Source organism: Numenius arquata, chromosome 3 (assembly GCF_964106895.1).
Source record: "Numenius arquata chromosome 3, bNumArq3.hap1.1, whole genome shotgun sequence".
NCBI lineage: Eukaryota > Metazoa > Chordata > Aves > Charadriiformes > Scolopacidae > Numenius > Numenius arquata.
The window spans coordinates 65944194-65961164 of NC_133578.1; the positions used below are offsets into that span (position 1 = coordinate 65944194).

The following is a 16971-nucleotide window of genomic DNA, read 5'->3' on the forward strand; positions in this document are numbered from 1 at the left end:
CGAACAGGTAGAGCATCAGTCGCGCCCCCGCCCCGGATGCGTCACGGGCGGCCGGGGCGGCCCCCTCACGCCGCCGCCGCCTCCTCACTCACCGGGCGTGGAACCTTCGGCAGCACCGCCGCCAAGGGCTGCGCATCCCTCCCGGCAGCCGGGGCGGAGGGGTGAGCCGGAGAGAGGAAGCCTTACGCTGCCTTGCGGAGCTCGGTGATTTGAAGACGTTTTATATTGATTGTTTATTTTTCGCATTTTTGGAACCTCTCTCTTGGCTCCCGTGACAGCCCGGCAAGGTGGGGCTTGCTCCTCTACAGGGTTCTGTGAAGCTCCTCTTTTTTTCGTTGAGACCGACCTCCCTCCTTCCTTTGCATCGCAAAGGAAGTCTTTACGTCTCTATACGTATATTTTTCATACCTTGTGCTGAAACCCATTTTGAGCAGCATCTGTTGACAGGAAAGCTTTTGGAGGAAGCAACCAGGAACTGTGACCAGTCCCCTCACGATGTGGACCTTTCTGGGTATCGCCTCCTTCATCTACGTGTATAAAAAGTGCGGAGACCTCATGACTTATGCTAATAAGGAGGTGCTACTCTCTGTGTTAGTGTTTTTCTCCCTTGGCTTCCTGCTATCGTACAGGTACCACTTCAGGGGTGCTAAGCAGCAGCAGCAGCGGAAGACCCACCTGGGGATGCTCTCTGATGTTCTCTCAGCTTTACCGCTTGTTGGTTTCTTCTGGGCAAAACCCACCCCAGGATCTCAACAAGTCGAACAACCCAAATCCAGAAAGGTAGGTTCTATTCAGACGTGGCGTGTGGGGGTGCAATGTCGTCGTGCTGTTCCCTCTGACTGCTGACTCTCTGCCCTGGTGAGGGAAAGGAGTTTAGGATTGGAGAGGGTTTGTGTTTAGATGCTGGATGTCTGATTTGTCGTGCTTTGCATTAGTTTTGGATGTCAAAAGCAGCAGTGAGACTTAGTTACATGATAGACCAGGGGGTTTGTAGAGTCAAATCAAATGTGTTTGAAGAAAGAATTGTAGTAAAGAATTATTTTACTAGCAGAAAAACATCCTCAGTTGCCAGGCTGATGTAGAGATGAAGGACTGGAGCATCTCTCCTTTGAGGAAAGGCTGAGAGACCTGGGACTGTTCAGCCTGGAGAAAAGAAGGCTCAGGGGGGAACTCAGCAATGTATGTAAATACCTGAAGGGAGGGTTCAAGGAGGACGGAGCCAGGCTCTTTTCAGTGCTGCCCACTGACAGGACCGGAGGCAATGGGCACAGACTGAAACACAGGAGGTTCCCTCTGAACATCGGGAAACACTTTTTTTCCAGTGAGGGTGACCGAGCACTGGTACATGCTGCCCAGAACAGTGGTGGAGTCTCCATCCTTGGAGATACTGAGAACCCAACTGGACAAGGTCCTGGGCAGCCTGCTCTAACTGACCCTGCGTGAGGGGCGGCGGGGGGGGGAGAGGGTTTGAACCAAATGTCTCTTCCAACCTCAGCCATGCTGTAGCTCTGTGATCAGCCTCCTGTTATTTCTGGATAAAACACACATGACTAGACATGCAAATAGATTTATTTGAAAATTATTGGTAAATTATTGCTTGTACATTAGCTACAGGACCTGAGCTCAGATAGCCAGCCTGTTCCACTGAGACCGGTGTGAGACTTGCCGTGAGACAGTGGAAAGAGCTGTAGTTCGTGGCTGGAACTTAGCTGGAGTCCTGCCATCTAAGACTCCCGACTGGACATGCATATTCAGTACATCTGTGGGTCAGCCCTGTTTGGCTACTTTCCTGTGTGCTTCTGGGCATTTTCAGCTGGGCACTGACCCCTTGCACAAAAGAACTTGAAACTGTTTTTGGCTGCAAGTGAAAGGTTCGGGATTTTTATTATTATATTTTTTCTAGTAAAGCCTGCCTTTTATCTGAGTTCAGATAGTTTTTGCACACCCTTGCTGCGTTGTAGATACAAACACTACAACACTATGCCACTAGAAATCCTGGTGCCACTGTTGTTCTGGGCACTTGTTTCCCTGATGCAGTCGTATTTTTACCACTGTCAGCACTGTAGTGCTGAGCCATTTGTGAAAGAGTGAATTGGACTCTATTCTAGCAGCTGGAGAAATGACTTGCAGGTTTGCACTGGAACTGTCCTTACAACTTTTTTTCCCTTTAAAGTTTGTGTACTTAGATGCTATTGGGAAGCTACCATAACATAGTTTGTCTTCAGGTACCAGATTATATGTTAATTGATATGTAATTGATGTATGTCAATTCTTGACAGTTTTAAATGTTATCATGTGGTAATTTTGCCCATACTTTGACTGTCTGAGGAGTTTTCATTTTAGGAATACTTCTTTATAGTGTTTCCCAGGTAGCTGCTTCTGCTGGCACTTTTCCATGCTGAATATTAGCATAAGCTGGTTTTTTGGTAGGTAGGTGCATTTACAGTAAAACTAAAAAGAAATGCATTTTCCAGTGAATCTGATAATTTTTTCATTGCAAAGTGCTAAGGCCTCCATGTAGTGACAGCTCACTGGTATGAAGGCATTGTTATGTTACTTTATAGATCAAGAGTGTGGGGCAGCCTTGACTCACTGTCTAGGAGCTTGACTTTTAGCCTATCTGAAACTATGTTAGTGGTTTGACTTTGATCAGCAGGGCAGTTTTAAGCAAGTATTTTGATTTTGTTTGGGGAGGTGGTGTTTTTTTCTTTTCTCTGCTTGTTGTGGTTTTGTTGCATTGTAGAGTACACCTGATTTCATTTTGGACAAAACTAAACTGGAAGATGCTCTCCAACTACTGATGTGCTCTCAGTCCCCTGGGTCAAAGTAGAACGAGTCCAAAGTCAGCTCTCTGATGGGGTTATGGTACAGATACATTGGCACATGTAACTTTGTTGGCTTTCTTTCCTAAAGGGTAAAAGAGAAGTAAACTTCTCAGATGTATATCTGACAGAGACTGCTGCAAATACAACGTTATCGCCTCAGTACGATCCAGAAATCATCATTGTGGGATCAGGCGTCCTTGGTTCTTCCTTGGCCACGGTGCTGTCGAGGGATGGAAGAAAGGTGACTGTGATAGAGAGGGATCTGAAAGAACCTGACAGGATAGTTGGAGAATTGTTGCAACCTGGAGGTTTTAATGCACTTAGAGACCTGGGTCTTGAAGGTGAGTGCATTTCAAAATGTATATATATCTATAATACAACAGTTACTACACTCAATTATATTTTTAGAAAAAGCTTGCCTACCAGGAAAGTGAGGAAATACATTACCTGTGCTTAATATTTGAACTATAATTGCTTACGTATTTCCATTCTGCCATTTTGCAAATATTTGTCCTTCAACATGTGTGTTTTGATTAAGAAAACTGGACTTTATGTGTAAATAAATACTTTTAATACATAATTAAGCTTTCTTAAAGACTTTTTGTAACTCATCTATTGGCTTATATTTTGCAGATACAGTGGAAGGTATTGATTCACAAACAGTAAATGGTTACATAATTCATGACATAGAGAGCAAGACGGAGGTTGAAATTCCTTATCCAACATCTGAGGATGGCCGCGTGGCGAGTGGAAGATCTTTTCATCATGGCCAGTTCATCATGGGTCTCCGAAGGGCGGCTATGGGAGAGTCCAAGTGAGTCACCTTGTGAATGTCACAGTTGGGATCCAGAAGTTCAGAAGCACTGTTCCCAGCATCCGTGAGATTCCTTAACCATTTCACTGTCCCAACACGGAAGGCTGCAATGAACAAGACTGAGAGGATGTAACAGCTATAGTTACTTGCTCTGATTTCTGTAGACATGTTCATGAGTTGTGTATACATCATACGTTAGCCTTTGGGACAGGTTAATCTTTAAACTACGGAAATACAGGCTTTAAATATTAGGCAAGGTACTGTCCCGTCTATGTGAGAGAACAGTTGAAGGGTAAAGGGTTGATTCTCTTCTACTAATTCTGGGGTTTGGCATTTTACAGAAGTGACGTCTTTTCAGTGAGCAATGCGTAGAACTTCTTTGGTCAAGAAACGAGTGACAAATTTGGTATCATTTCTTAGAATCATAGAATGGTTTGGTCATCTAGTCCAACCCTCCTGCAATGAGCATTGGTGGAAAATATAAATGTCCCTGCTATCTGCAATGCCAGAAATCAACTTTCTTTTACATTGCATGTTGTTCTGCTTTTTCTGATAGCAAGAATTCAAGCAAAATAATGAGAAAGGAGCAGTTAAAGGAAGTAGGTCTTCCAACAGTTATTAACTTCTGTCTTTCAGAACCTTGAAGACACCTTCTCCTTCTAACGAAATAAAAATTAGTCTTTAGTATTTCCTCTTTAACTGATTGCTTTCTTTTATACAAGAGATGAGGAGGAAACTTTTATTTTAACAGAATAGATTCTAGGTGCTGTTTTCTGTGGGGTGTTTTTTTTGTTTTGTTTTGTAGTGGCTTTTTTTTCCCCCTAAACAATGCTTACAAGGGAAACACACATGGCATTATCATCTTTACACCTTACATGTCTTTATTCTTAACTGCAAAAATGCTTTCTCCTATCATAGCTTTTATATCATATGAATTATTAAAATTAGCACTAAAAGGTAGTAGCTCTGTAGTACAGTTAACATTAATGAAAACCATTTACTAGGTATAAAAGCTAAAGCCTTCTTGTTGAGGCTTCAAGTTCAGTGAAATTTGGGCACCAGTTTGTCCAAGTTACGGGAAAACTCTAGTAGCTGTACAGTCTTTGGAGCAGAAACTTACAAAAGCTGATGTTTGTGATTTGAATTAAATTCTTTCCTCTTTTTCCATACTCTCTTTAATGTTCTTTTTGTGTATGTTTGCTTTCCATTTTAATTGTAGCAGAGAAAACTGCATGTTAAATTTAGGTGCGGGAGAGATTAAGGACTCTTAATACTGCCATGAGGCTTTGTTTTTCATCTCATAACTTGTGAAAATATAGGGAGTAATTATTAGTGATTAATATATTCTCTTTATAAGTACTAGGCAATACGAATTGATTTCAGATGAGTAAAATTAATTTTGCAGAGGAAAGAGGTAGGGCATCATTAGTTAATTATTTTTATAGTGGGTGAGAACTGGAAAAACAAGTGAGCACTTGCTTAGATAACTGAAATGACAACTATAATAGAAATGTAAAGCTGATAGCTGATTGATAAAATCATAAAGCTGATAAAGATGATAGCTGATTTACCTGCTATTAACCTGGCATGTTGCTGCACTCCCTTGCTGTTGAAGTTTCTGTTGTGCTTACTCATTTACCATTCGTATTTTGGTACAGCCAACCTGGCTGTGGCCTGGCAAATTAAGCCAGTCACAATCTGCTTTGAAATTCCCGTGCTGTCTGACATGTAGAAAAGACATAAATTCAATTGCTCGTGTTCCCTCTGAGAGTCTAAAATACCAAACTGTTGTATTCTCATGTGGACCTTTAGCTCATTTCGCCAAGTTGTGGAATTTCATCTGGGTATGAAAATATTTGTGAGGGAGAGAGGTTGTCCATTTCAGGCTGCTAAGTCTGAACTGCTGGGATCGGGTCTAACAGCTCAGACTCAATAAGGGATATAAGTTTACAGAGATTTAATTTGTGAACCCCAGATAGCTCTGGTTGGGAGGTAGAAGTAAGGGATGCTCAGTTCAAACTCTGAACATAAGCATTAGAAGAACTTCAAAAGCATAAATAGTGCCCAAAAGAAAAATGTATCCTGAATTTCTGAACTGAAAAGCTAGATGTCTCTGTCCTAAACAGGTTAGATTATTTTGGACTACTCTGAGAACTAGGTACCTCACTTTTACGTACTGTGCATGCCAAGTGTTGAAATGCTACTTTGGATCTTGCTCCTGAGTTCTGCCTGGAGTTAGGTCTCAGCCACGCTGTCAGCATTTCCCACTGTTCAGCAGAGAAGGCTCACTCAGCTGCCTGATTTCTGACCGTTAATAGTTGTCCGACTCCTCTCTGCATGTCTCACACAGCCGTGGAGCACCTGAAGCACAGCTAGGGATTCAGCTAAGTGACAAGGTGTTTAAGATAAGCGCTACAGATTTAGAATATTCTTGTGTCAAACTAAATGGTAGTATTGAACTGAAATTAATGACAAGCATTTTTTGATATTTAATGTGGCTTCTGAAAGTGGTCGAGAACACATCTTTGTAAAGTTTAAACAAAGCGTTTGGGTTGGCAGAGACAGGATTAATTAAAATCTGGTTTTCCTTCTATGCCTCGTGCCTTGAAATGTTGCATCATTAATCATCTTCCATTCTGTTCTAACACTTCTATTTTATTTCAGTGCAAAATTCATTGAGGGCACTGTGTTACAGTTGCTTGAGGAAGATGACTGTGTTGTGGGTGTTCAATACAAGGACAAAGAAACTGGAGATACTAAGGTGAGACAGTTCTCTGTTACAAACTTTATTATTGAGAGAATAGGGGGTTTATATATATGTGTGCGTGTGTATAATTTTTAAAAACTCTGCTGGTGCAGAAATAATGCAGTTATCAACAATGCAAAAGCTTTAATTAAGGGAGATTACTTTCTAGTGGATACAGTCCCGGCGTATGGGAATTCTTGTTATAACTCATTGGGCAGCTTCTGCTTTCATTGTCTCTGGAGAACTCAGTTCATTATTTATTTCAATATTAATGTCTGGATTTTAAAATCTTTTGAGAGTTACTTGTGGAAAAAAACAACAGATTAAGATTTGTGCTTTGCCTGTGTGTAGTGGCCTACATTTCCACATGTGCTTCCACCATTGACTGAGGTGTCTGAAAGTAAGAAGATAGATGCCTATTCATAGAGATAGCTCTGTCTAGTCATTTCTTGGATCACAGGGAGAGAGTTCTGGTGTATTTTAATTGCATTGCTGACTTGGTTAACGTTCTTTGCTTCAAATAATACTAAGCTGTTGGCTAAACACTATGAAACTGCATGAACTTACAATAAAAGGTTTAGGAGAGACCAATGTGGTACATGGGTACCGGAAAGATAGGAGGTTTGGAGGGGGGGAGGCTTTGGGGAAGGGGTGTTGTTTGTTGGGGTTTTTTTCCCCAAATCCAATTGGCTTAATCATCCAGCAATATAGAAGGGGGTGGTTTTTTGTTTTGGGGGTTTTTTTTTGGGGGGGTGGGGTGTGTGTGCATATTTTGCTTTGAGATATATTTTCCAGCTTTAGGCATTTATGGATGATGTTTTTGTTGTAATGTTAAGTATGACTTACTTGACCAGCAGTAAATGTGACCAGTGTTTTAGCCTACATCTTTTCCAACAGCATGGATTTTGTTCTTAAGGCTTTGAGTTTCCTGTCTGTGTAATGAGGATAAACAAAGCCATGTGTTGCTTTGAATGCTGAAGTTCTGTGGCTGGAAAGAGCTGTACTATTTGCTGGCCTAGATCTCCTTTGATTGTAGAAATGTAGTATGAGAAATTTCTGCTAAACTTCAGTTCTTCTAAATGTGTTTCCCTCCCTATCACTTTTTACAGCTGGGAAACTACTTTGGAAAACAAAAATAAAAAATAAAGTCTGTTTGCATTCCTTAGCCTGCTTTCATAAGCAGAGGAGGTTGATCTATGTTGTGACTTGGGTTTTCCTGTTCTCTCCATCCCCGTTGTCCACTATGATACCTTTGAGATTTTTATTCTCTTAAATGAGGTTGAAATTAGCCAGTATGCTAAAGGTAAAGTTACAAAATTTATCAAAGCCAGGCGACTGATTAGGGGAAAGGTCTTTAGTATATTGACTGGAAAAATTGTAGCATGAATTAGACACTAGGGAACCCGTATGGGCAGGTGACCTCCTTCTAACTGCATGAATAATTATAGAGCTTGCAATCATCTGAGACATGAATCCATAGGAAAGGTTTTGTTAGCTCTGTTGTCTCTTAAACTGTTTCTGAGCTCACTTCTATGTGCTTAAAGACCAGAAGTGTGTATTATTTTACTCAGCTGTATGATCATCTGGTTTTGTCTGACTTCTCTTCAACGTAAGGATCGTGTGTCACAAGTGACTGAGTCCCGTTCCTAAGCAGGAGAGAACTGTTTGTGGAGGAACCTGTTCCAGGCAGGGATTTACTATTCACATACTGGCTCACCAGATGCTTCCATCCAATAGTAAAATATCTTCCAGGAGTACTAATGAAACACAGCATGCTTTTTTGCCTTGTTACTTACAACCTGAAAGCTTAGAAGGAAAATATTTTTTCCTGCTCATGCCAGATGTATGAGATTATTGAAGGCCAAGGACTAATGCTCAATATAAATCTATAACCATTTGCAGTTAAATCACTGAATATACTGACAATGAGAAGGCTGTAAGTAGAAGGAAACATCTACTTCTAAATGCTTTCCGGTATAATAATGTTGTTACATTACCATAACAATAAAACACTCAAAAATATATTTTAATGATCAGAATAATTGGCTCATATTAGAGAACAATGTGTGTGTTAAACATTAGGAATTTGTGCATATATTCAGGCTGAACCTAATCAGTTTACTCAGATTATATTTTATATTTTGTCTAGATATGCTATTTGTGCTTATAGTTCTTAAGTATACTAGGAACTGCTCAGAGTTCACTGCTCGGCCTTTTAAAGGTCTTAGTACACTTACTGCATTTCAGTTTGTAACGATTTGTTTCTATTTAGTTGCTTATGCATGGGTCTTCATTTAAAATGTCTTTGTTTTCCTTTTTTTTTTTTTCCCTCCTGAAGACTGTTACAGGCTGAAGGGAGCGATTATTCTACTTTCTTGTCTTTGTTTTATCCACGTTTCTACACAGTGACCATAACTATGTTATCCGAATGCACGTCTGAAAAAGCTGGAGTGTACTGTTAGGCTAACTCTTAGAGGAAATAGAGTTAAATCAAGATGAGGAAGGCAAAAAGCAAAAAAATACTTTATTTCTTATTACATACATTTTAAATTTGGTCTGTGGTCCTCTTATTGTTTTCTAGAACATCTAATGTGCAGTTGAAAATGAGGGCTTGGGAGTTGTTTCCCACTGTTCTGACATAAAATTGAAAATGTCATATCTCTTTTGTGGTTTTTTTTTTATCTCCTTCTTCCATGCTGCAGGAACTTCATGCACCACTTACTGTTGTAGCTGATGGACTTTTCTCCAAGTTTAGAAAAAACTTGGTCTTCAACAAAGTTACCGTTTCATCCCATTTTGTTGGTTGCATTTTGAAGGTAACTTTCATGTATAATACCATATAAGCCAGTTTGCTGCTGTGTCTTAGTGCAGGTCCGAATTTCACTGGTTATGTTGTAGTTCATTACCTTTGTGCATATGCTTTGGTATGTTGGCTGTTTGTGGTGTACCCTGAGAAATGAGAAGAAAAGGGTCTGATGTCTTAGAGAGGCCTTGCAGCATCTAAACGTTCTTGGGAAGATCACTGCAAGGTGATACCGACACCTCCTGTATTTAGGTAATACTAAATACAAACTGTAAGGTGCGTAAATTGCTTTTACTTTAAAAGGAGTTTGAGTATCTGTGCTGGGGTAGGGACAAGGGGTAACAATCAGTATTTCTTAGAGCACCTTTTATTCATTAAGCTGTTGTTATCAACAGAATCACTGCAATTATTAACGGCAGATAAGTATTCACATACTTCACTCTTGCATTCCCAGCTACTTGATTGGGCAATCCTGGGGAGGCCAACCCTGACTATATACTCAGGAGAAGCAGGTTGTAGGGGCATTCCAGGGACTTCTAGTTGGTGTTTGGAGAGTGCCTCAGGTGTTTGTGTAATCCTGCACGCTGTGTTCTCTGTCTCATACAGCAGCCACCACCCTCTTGGTGGTGTCACACAGGCTGTTGTTGATGTGGGCTGGTGGCCTTGTACCAATTCAGCAGACACTTGGTGTCCTAAGTATATTAGCTCTTCTAGATTCCCCAGAATTGCTGGTCTCCAGGTCTTATCAGTCCTTGGAAAACTTTTGCATGCTGTCTTCTCAATACATATTTTTTTCTCTGTTTAGTGGGGTTTTGTTTTGTTTTCCATCCAAATGTATAGGTACCTATAGAACCCTTTCATATGAGATCATACAGAAGAAACTTTTACAGCAGAGCTTTTTAAAAGTGAGAGAAATTTTCAGAAGTCTATGGAGGAGATTATGCAAGAAAGACTTGTCAAATATAGTTGTTAAATAAAGGCACAAAAGTTTATATAGAGAATATGTCTATATGAAAGACAAACTTTTTTTTTTTTAAAACAACCATTGACATTTTGTTCTAAGGACTGTCTTGAATTCTAATATTAAATGTTTTCCAACAGATTCAGTTAGAACTATGCTTTTAAATATTTATCCAGCTGTTATATCAGTTTCTGTGTCCCTTTGAGGAGAGCTTGGAAATTTTGGCCTATGTTTTTAACTCATAAATTATTGATGCATACGCTTTCCGAGGTCTAGGATAGCTCAACTTGTTATGTCAGATTTAAATATTTGGTACAGTTAAAGATCAGGCTTTCAACTCTTAAAACACTTCTAACTATGAGGCAGATGTAAAAAAACCCTTTTTATTAAAGGTTAGGTTTCTGGTTTTAAGAACAGAGTACAGTGTTAATCTAAGCATATAGTTGAACAAGGGAGTGTTTAAAAAAAACGAATTTAGGATTCAGCATAGCTGGTTTAAACTGAGTACTGGACTCACTGGACCAGTTTATGGAAAATTGTTTTTTTAGGAAAAAAAGTTTCAGCATCTCATATAAGGTAGTGCTATGTGTGCTAGTAGTGCTATATCTTATATAGCACTAATCTGTGGATTAGAGGTAGGCACCATGTAAAGTTCGAACCCAATTTGTAAAATTATTTCCTTGGATATAGGTGCTTTGAGTGGTTTGTGCTAAGGTCTCGGTAGCTAAGATGGTGACACTCATTTGTTCACAGTACTTACAGCACTTGTTCAGGGAGCGGAAATCTTGAGTTTTAGATCACCCTAGCCGTTGTGGGTGAAACCACCCGTGTGTTATATTCCAGAAGAATACCCAAACCGTGCTCCTGCCTGAAGGTGGGGTGCCTTGTAACCGGGTACATAAATACCTTCAGGACCTATAAACTTTAAGAGAGAAAGTGAGAATCAAGGTTGGTAGCTGGGTGGTTGGAGAACCCAGGTAGAAATCCTGGCTGGGCCCTCTGCAGCTGCTGCAATAACCATTGGATTAACAGCACAAATAATTAAGCAGAAGGAACCAAAGCTACAGAACTTTCACTAGACTGGGAACACTCACTTGGAGGAACTTGAGCAGTTCTTGGGTCCCTGCCTCTATAGTTATCACTGCCCAAGTGCTTCCTGTTCCTCTACTTTTGGAAACTTAAGTTTAAGACCTAGTTAGATAGGACCGTATGATTCTTCCTCAGTTGGTATCTCCGTGTAGTTGTATTGAAACTGGTGTATTTCTTTCCCTCACACCACTTTATGAAAAGCAAACAAAGTGATCCTACTGAAAACTACTACCCTCATTACAGGTTTTCAATGGCATGTATTACATATTAGTGAGGTATTAAAATGAAATATATGACTAATATATTCTAGTAAATATTAAAATGCCCTGCCAAAAGACTTGGAACTACACTGAACTTTCTTTTGAAACCATTTCTCTTGTCCATTTGAAGAGAAAAATAACACAAACTTAATATGATATGGAATTTTATTTCAAAGCATTTCAGAAAATGAATTTGTGTATCTGAAGTTTTAATATCCTTTCATTAATCAGTCTTAACCTTTCTTCCTCTTCTTATCTTTTTAAGGATGCACCACAGTTTAAAGCTAATTATGCTGAACTTGTTTTGGCTAAAACTAGTCCAGTGCTAATCTATAAGATTTCTTCAACTGAGACTCGGGTCCTTGTTGATATTCGAGGGGAAATGCCAAAAAATTTAAAAGAATACATGATTGAGAACATTCATCCACAACTACCTGGTAAGACTAGAAAGATTTCCATCCATAATTGCCATACAATTAAATGTACCAAAAAAAAGGCATCTTTCATTGAATCCATCGAACTGTGTGGGCTTTTTCCATGTGCACAGTTACTGTCAGTAACCATTCACTCTTCTTTGATTCAACATCAAATAACACTTTGTTCAGCTCACATCCGTGAGGTCAGCAATTCAGAAGGGTTATATCTCTAAGAAGAGGTTAAAATAGGTTGCGTGCAAATTATTTTGGACTCTTAAGTAGCATAACTTAAATATTTTATTATTGCAGATCATTTAAAGGAACCATTCTTGATAGCGGTTCAGAATGATCGTTTAAGGACCATGCCAGCCAGCTTCTTGCCTCCTTCAGCTGTTAACAAAAAAGGTGTGTATTATGAAATAAAAGGAGGGAAAAAGACATTATAAATTTTTTCTGGGACTTGCAGCTTTGTTTTCATGGGTATGTTTGTTTTTCAATACAACTATCTCATAATTCTATGAAAAATAATATTTTGAAAATGCGTACCTTGGGCATAGTTTAACTGGGATGTTTATATTGATTTCAGACTCCAAATCAGTGCCTGCTTTATTTTTAAGTTTAAATTGTTCAGTTGATCATACAAGTGTGATCTTTTTAAGGAAAACTTGATTAAAAAAGGAAAGAAATTACCTTGAAAAGTGTGTGTGTGTTTGTGTTCTTAACACACACATGTGTATCTATCGGAAAAAGGATTTTGACCTTGATCATCTTAAAGCCCTTTTAAGCCTATTAATTTCAAGACATTCTTCTTTTTTCTTTGCATTTTTCTTTTTTAATTTCTAGTTGTTATTCCTCATATTTTCTGGTGGGAATGAATTCTTAGTAAGTTTGATTTTTAAAAAACTAGAGGGTTTGAGTTCTAAGATTACTTAATGGTCATGCAGTATCCCAGTAATTTTTCTCCTCTCTCTAGGTGTTCTCCTTTTAGGAGATGCATATAATATAAGACACCCTCTAACTGGTGGAGGAATGAGTGTTATTTTAAATGATGTTAAAATATGGAGAAGTTTGCTCCAGGGTATTCCAGACCTTTATGAAGATTCTGATGTTCTTAAGGTAAAGCTTTATTTTGGACTTATTTTAGGCAACTTTTGCTGCAATTTAATGACACACTTTTAATTTTTGGGCAACTTTTGGACATGGAAGTTATTAGTGAGACACAGCAGTTTTCAAAGCTTTGAATAGATAAATCATACCAGAACATGTTGACTTGGCTAAATGAAAGCTAGAATAATTGCAGACTACGAGTAAATGATTCAAAAAGTGTATTTGGAAATTGAGAAGCTATTAGAGGGACTCTGAACATCAATCAGGACAGCACAGGACTTACCTGACCAAATGCAGATACATCTCAGCCAGTCACCTCAGACTTCCAGTTATTTCCTACTTTGTCTCAGTTGACAGAGAGAACTGCGTGGGTGTTACCCTTCAAGTTTCTGACCTCTCCCAGCCACCTGCTACAGGATGAGATGAAGCACACCCTGGAACTACCTTTTTTTCCCCCTATATTTAGTGTAAGAGGAGCCTAGATAACTGGTTTGACAAGTTATCCGAAGTTCCTTAATGACCTAGTTTGGAACCCAACTAGTCTGTCACTAAATCCACTCTACCTTTTCCCATGAGTATGACTCTTGCCACCTCTTTGGGAATCTTTTGAGTGCTCATCTGTGTTTACTGACGGAAATATTTATTATTTTTTTCCTTTTTCAGGCAAAAAAAACATTTTACTGGTCAAGAAAAAAATCTCATTCTTTTGTAGTGAATGTTCTTGCCCAGGCTCTTTATGAACTCTTTGCTGCCACAGATGGTAAATACATTTTAAAGATAACTTATGACTAATTACAACTTGGTAAATAAATATGCCTGGGGAGGGGATGTGTATGTGTATGAGCATATATCCATGTGTTTGTGTGTGTATGTATATATGTATATTGATATATATTAAAAATATATTTAATGAGTTAGCTTGTGTTCTCTACCTAGTTGTTTAGTTCTAGCGTTATGTAAACTGAGTTCTAGCAATGTGAAGGGAAGTCTAGAGTTAGTTAGTATTTAAAAAAGCAGACAAAAAATGCACCAGCAAAGACAGACAACACTTATTCTTGTGTCAGTGTATTGAAGAATATGCAGGTTTATAAGACTATCTTTTAGTTAAGTAAAAGTAGCTGAATTTAGCCGAACAACAGCTACCAAAGTTCTAGACTTAATATGCCTGTTGTGTATGCTGAAAAAGTTTTTGGTATGCGTTGAATATATTTGTTGAGTCATTTAATTCCTTTTGTAGATTCCTTGCATCAGCTAAAGCAAGCCTGTTTCCATTACTTCAGACTCGGTGGAGAATGTGTCTCAGGTCCTGTAGGATTGCTGTCTGTGTAAGTTCAGTGCGTGGGTCACAGTTAACGTGAGCAGGGTCGAGCTTTGTGAGCCTCTTGGAGGATCTGATCCCCGGGGGTCAGTACTGGGTCCAGTCCTGTTCAATACATTCATCAGTGACCTGGATGAAGGGATAGAGTGTACCCTCAGCAGGTTTGCTGATGACACAAAACTGGGTGGAGTGACTGATACACCATAAGGCTGTGCCACCATATAGCGAGACCTGGACAGTCTGGAGAGTTGGGCAGAGAGAAACCTTATGAAATTCAACAGGGGCAAATGTAGGGTCCTGTACCTGGGGAGGAGTAACCCCCTGCACCAGTACACGTTGGGGGCTGACCTGCTGGAAAGCAGCTCTGCAGAAAAAGTCCTGGGAGTCCTGGTGAATAACAGATGACCATGAGCCAGCAATGTGCCCTTATGGCCAAGAAGGCCAATGGCATCCTGGACTTCATGAAGAAGAGTGTGGCCAGCAGGTCAAGGGAGGTTATCTTCTCCTTCTACTCGGCCCTGGTGAGGCCCCATCTGGAGTACTGTGTCCAGTTCTGGGCTCCCCAGTTCAAGAAGGACAGGGAACTGCTGGGGAGGGTACAGCAAAGGGCTACAAAGATGATAGGGGGACTAGATCTCTCTTATGAGGAAAGGCTGAAGGACTTTGGGTCTTTTTAGTTTGATAAGATCCCCCCCTCAGTCCTCTCTTCTGCAATGCTTATAAATACTTAAAGGGTGGGTGTCAGGAGGATGGAGCCAGTCTTTTTTTCAGTGGTGCCCAGTGACAGGACAGGAAGTAATGGGCACAAACTTCAACATAGGAAGTTCCATCTAAACATGAGGAGGAACTTCTTTACTTTGAGGGTGGCAGAACACTGGAACAGGCTGCCCAGAGAGGTGGTGGAGTCTCCTTCTCTGGAGACATTTAAAACCTACCTGGACATGTTCCTGTGCAACCTGCTCTGGGTGGACCTGCTCTGACTGGGGGATTTGGACTAGATGATCTCCAGAGATCCCTTCCAACCCCGTATCATTCTGTGATTCTGAGATCTGCTTTGCCACCCATCAGTCAGCTCTGCACAGGGAGAATGGTCTGCAAGAGCCTCTATTTTAAGGATTATATTTCTTGTGTAAGGATTATACTAAAGGATGGAGCTTTATTAGAAGCTATGTCTTTAGATGTTGACTTTTTTTTTTTCATAAGTGCCACTAAAAGCTGGAGAGAAGTTGATGTAGATGGCATGGGAGTTAGAAAGGTTCAGACAAGCAGAGCAGCTGATGGAGACGTTTCATGCTTACAAGTTGAGAACAGTGAGGGCTGAGGTCTCCCATAGAAGAACATAAGGAACAGGGAAATCTGTAACTATCAAGGGGTTTTGAGTGACCCCTCAGAAAGTAATGAATACACAATAAATCATACTACTTCGAACATGTGAGAATCTGTGCTCTTATATTTCTCCCTTTTTGGAACGAGAGCTAAAATCGATAGAGGCTGTTGAGAATAATCCCCTGGGGGTTGATGAAGGCAGACACAGAGCTGGAAATGAAGAGGCGGCAGCAGCCTGTGTTGGCTCTGCTGCAGAAAGGAGCACAGGGTGTGTAGCAGCTCCAAGACAACCAAGTTCATACTTTTTAGTTGAGATGGCGGGACCGGAGCTGCCTAAATCAGAAGACAGTGTATAATCTTGAGTGGAGATGTCTATTTGTAAAATGAAAATTTGTCAGTGCTTTCTGATTCTATTTATTTACGTGTTTTATCTTTTTATTTTTAATGCAGGTTATCTCCTAAACCAATGGTACTGATTGGCCACTTCTTTGCCGTGGCTTTATACGCTGTTTATTTTTGCTTTAAGTCAGAGTCCTGGATCACCATGCCTCGAGCGTTTTTCAGTAGTGGAGCTATTCTTTACCGGAGCTGTTCTATAATATTTCCACTTATTTACTCTGAAATGAAGTGTTTGGTCTATTAAAATCCAGGGGGAAATGACTGGAGGAAGAAAACATAAAAATCACGATGCCTTCAAAATCTTTGGACATGTACTATTTAATATTGTATTATGTTTTCTTCTCTTCAAAATGCAATTTCCTTGATAAGGATGTGACTTAATTTTGGTTTTGTGCTTATATACATATATATTATATGTAAATACTCTCTTCTTTGCAATTAAAGTTCAGAAAGGAGTTAGCTGTTTACAAGGACCGTAATTAAGTGTTGACATGTAGTAGATAATTGCCAGTTTTGTCAGAATTTTATTCCTTGCTTTATCCATTGCCGAGTGCACCACTAATATTAATAAACTGAAAAGTGAAAACTGTAAACCATATGCTGCTATTATCCTTCATGCTTTTTTTCTGTTCAGTAGTTCCACAGACTGTTTCTTTATTACTGTGAAATGTTGTAACATTCTTGATTTGGGTTATTTCATTAGGAATTGCCTCTGTTCTTTTTCAGTTGCAGCTGAGATACTAGTCTTCTGACACTTAAAAGGACACTGTAAAGGATTTCAGATCTTGAAGTGTCACTATGTACAACTTCAGTCACTGTTGCAAGTGCCATGTCACTCTTGCAAAATCATTATTTACACCAGAATTAATTTAAGCAAGTAATAATCAAAGCATAGTTATGTTGGCTG

General features: G+C 39.7%; 1 protein-coding gene across 1 annotated transcript; it reads left to right on the forward strand.

The window, feature by feature from the left end:
• The first annotated feature begins 495 nt into the window (after window positions 1–495).
• On the forward strand, window positions 496–16654 carry SQLE (squalene epoxidase). Its single transcript, XM_074145695.1, has 11 exons — window positions 496–780; window positions 2914–3166; window positions 3459–3639; window positions 6304–6400; window positions 9088–9201; window positions 11764–11935; window positions 12224–12319; window positions 12888–13030; window positions 13685–13781; window positions 14259–14346; window positions 16116–16654. The coding sequence occupies exons 1-11, from the start codon at window positions 496–498 to the stop codon at window positions 16306–16308; spliced, it is 1719 nt and encodes a 572-aa protein (XP_074001796.1). The 3' UTR covers window positions 16309–16654.
• The last annotated feature ends 317 nt before the right edge of the window (window positions 16655–16971 follow it).

Bases quoted from the DNA above. Each gene is read 5' to 3' on its own strand.
- SQLE (XM_074145695.1), top strand. From the start codon at position 496: ATGTGGACCTTTCTGGGTATCGCCTCCTTCATCTACGTGTATAAAAAG. The intron at 6,401-9,087 runs GTGAGACAGTTC...TCCATGCTGCAG, and splicing joins AAGAAACTGGAGATACTAAG to GAACTTCATGCACCACTTAC. The intron at 14,347-16,115 runs GTAAGTTCAGTG...TTTTTAATGCAG, and splicing joins CCTGTAGGATTGCTGTCTGT to GTTATCTCCTAAACCAATGG.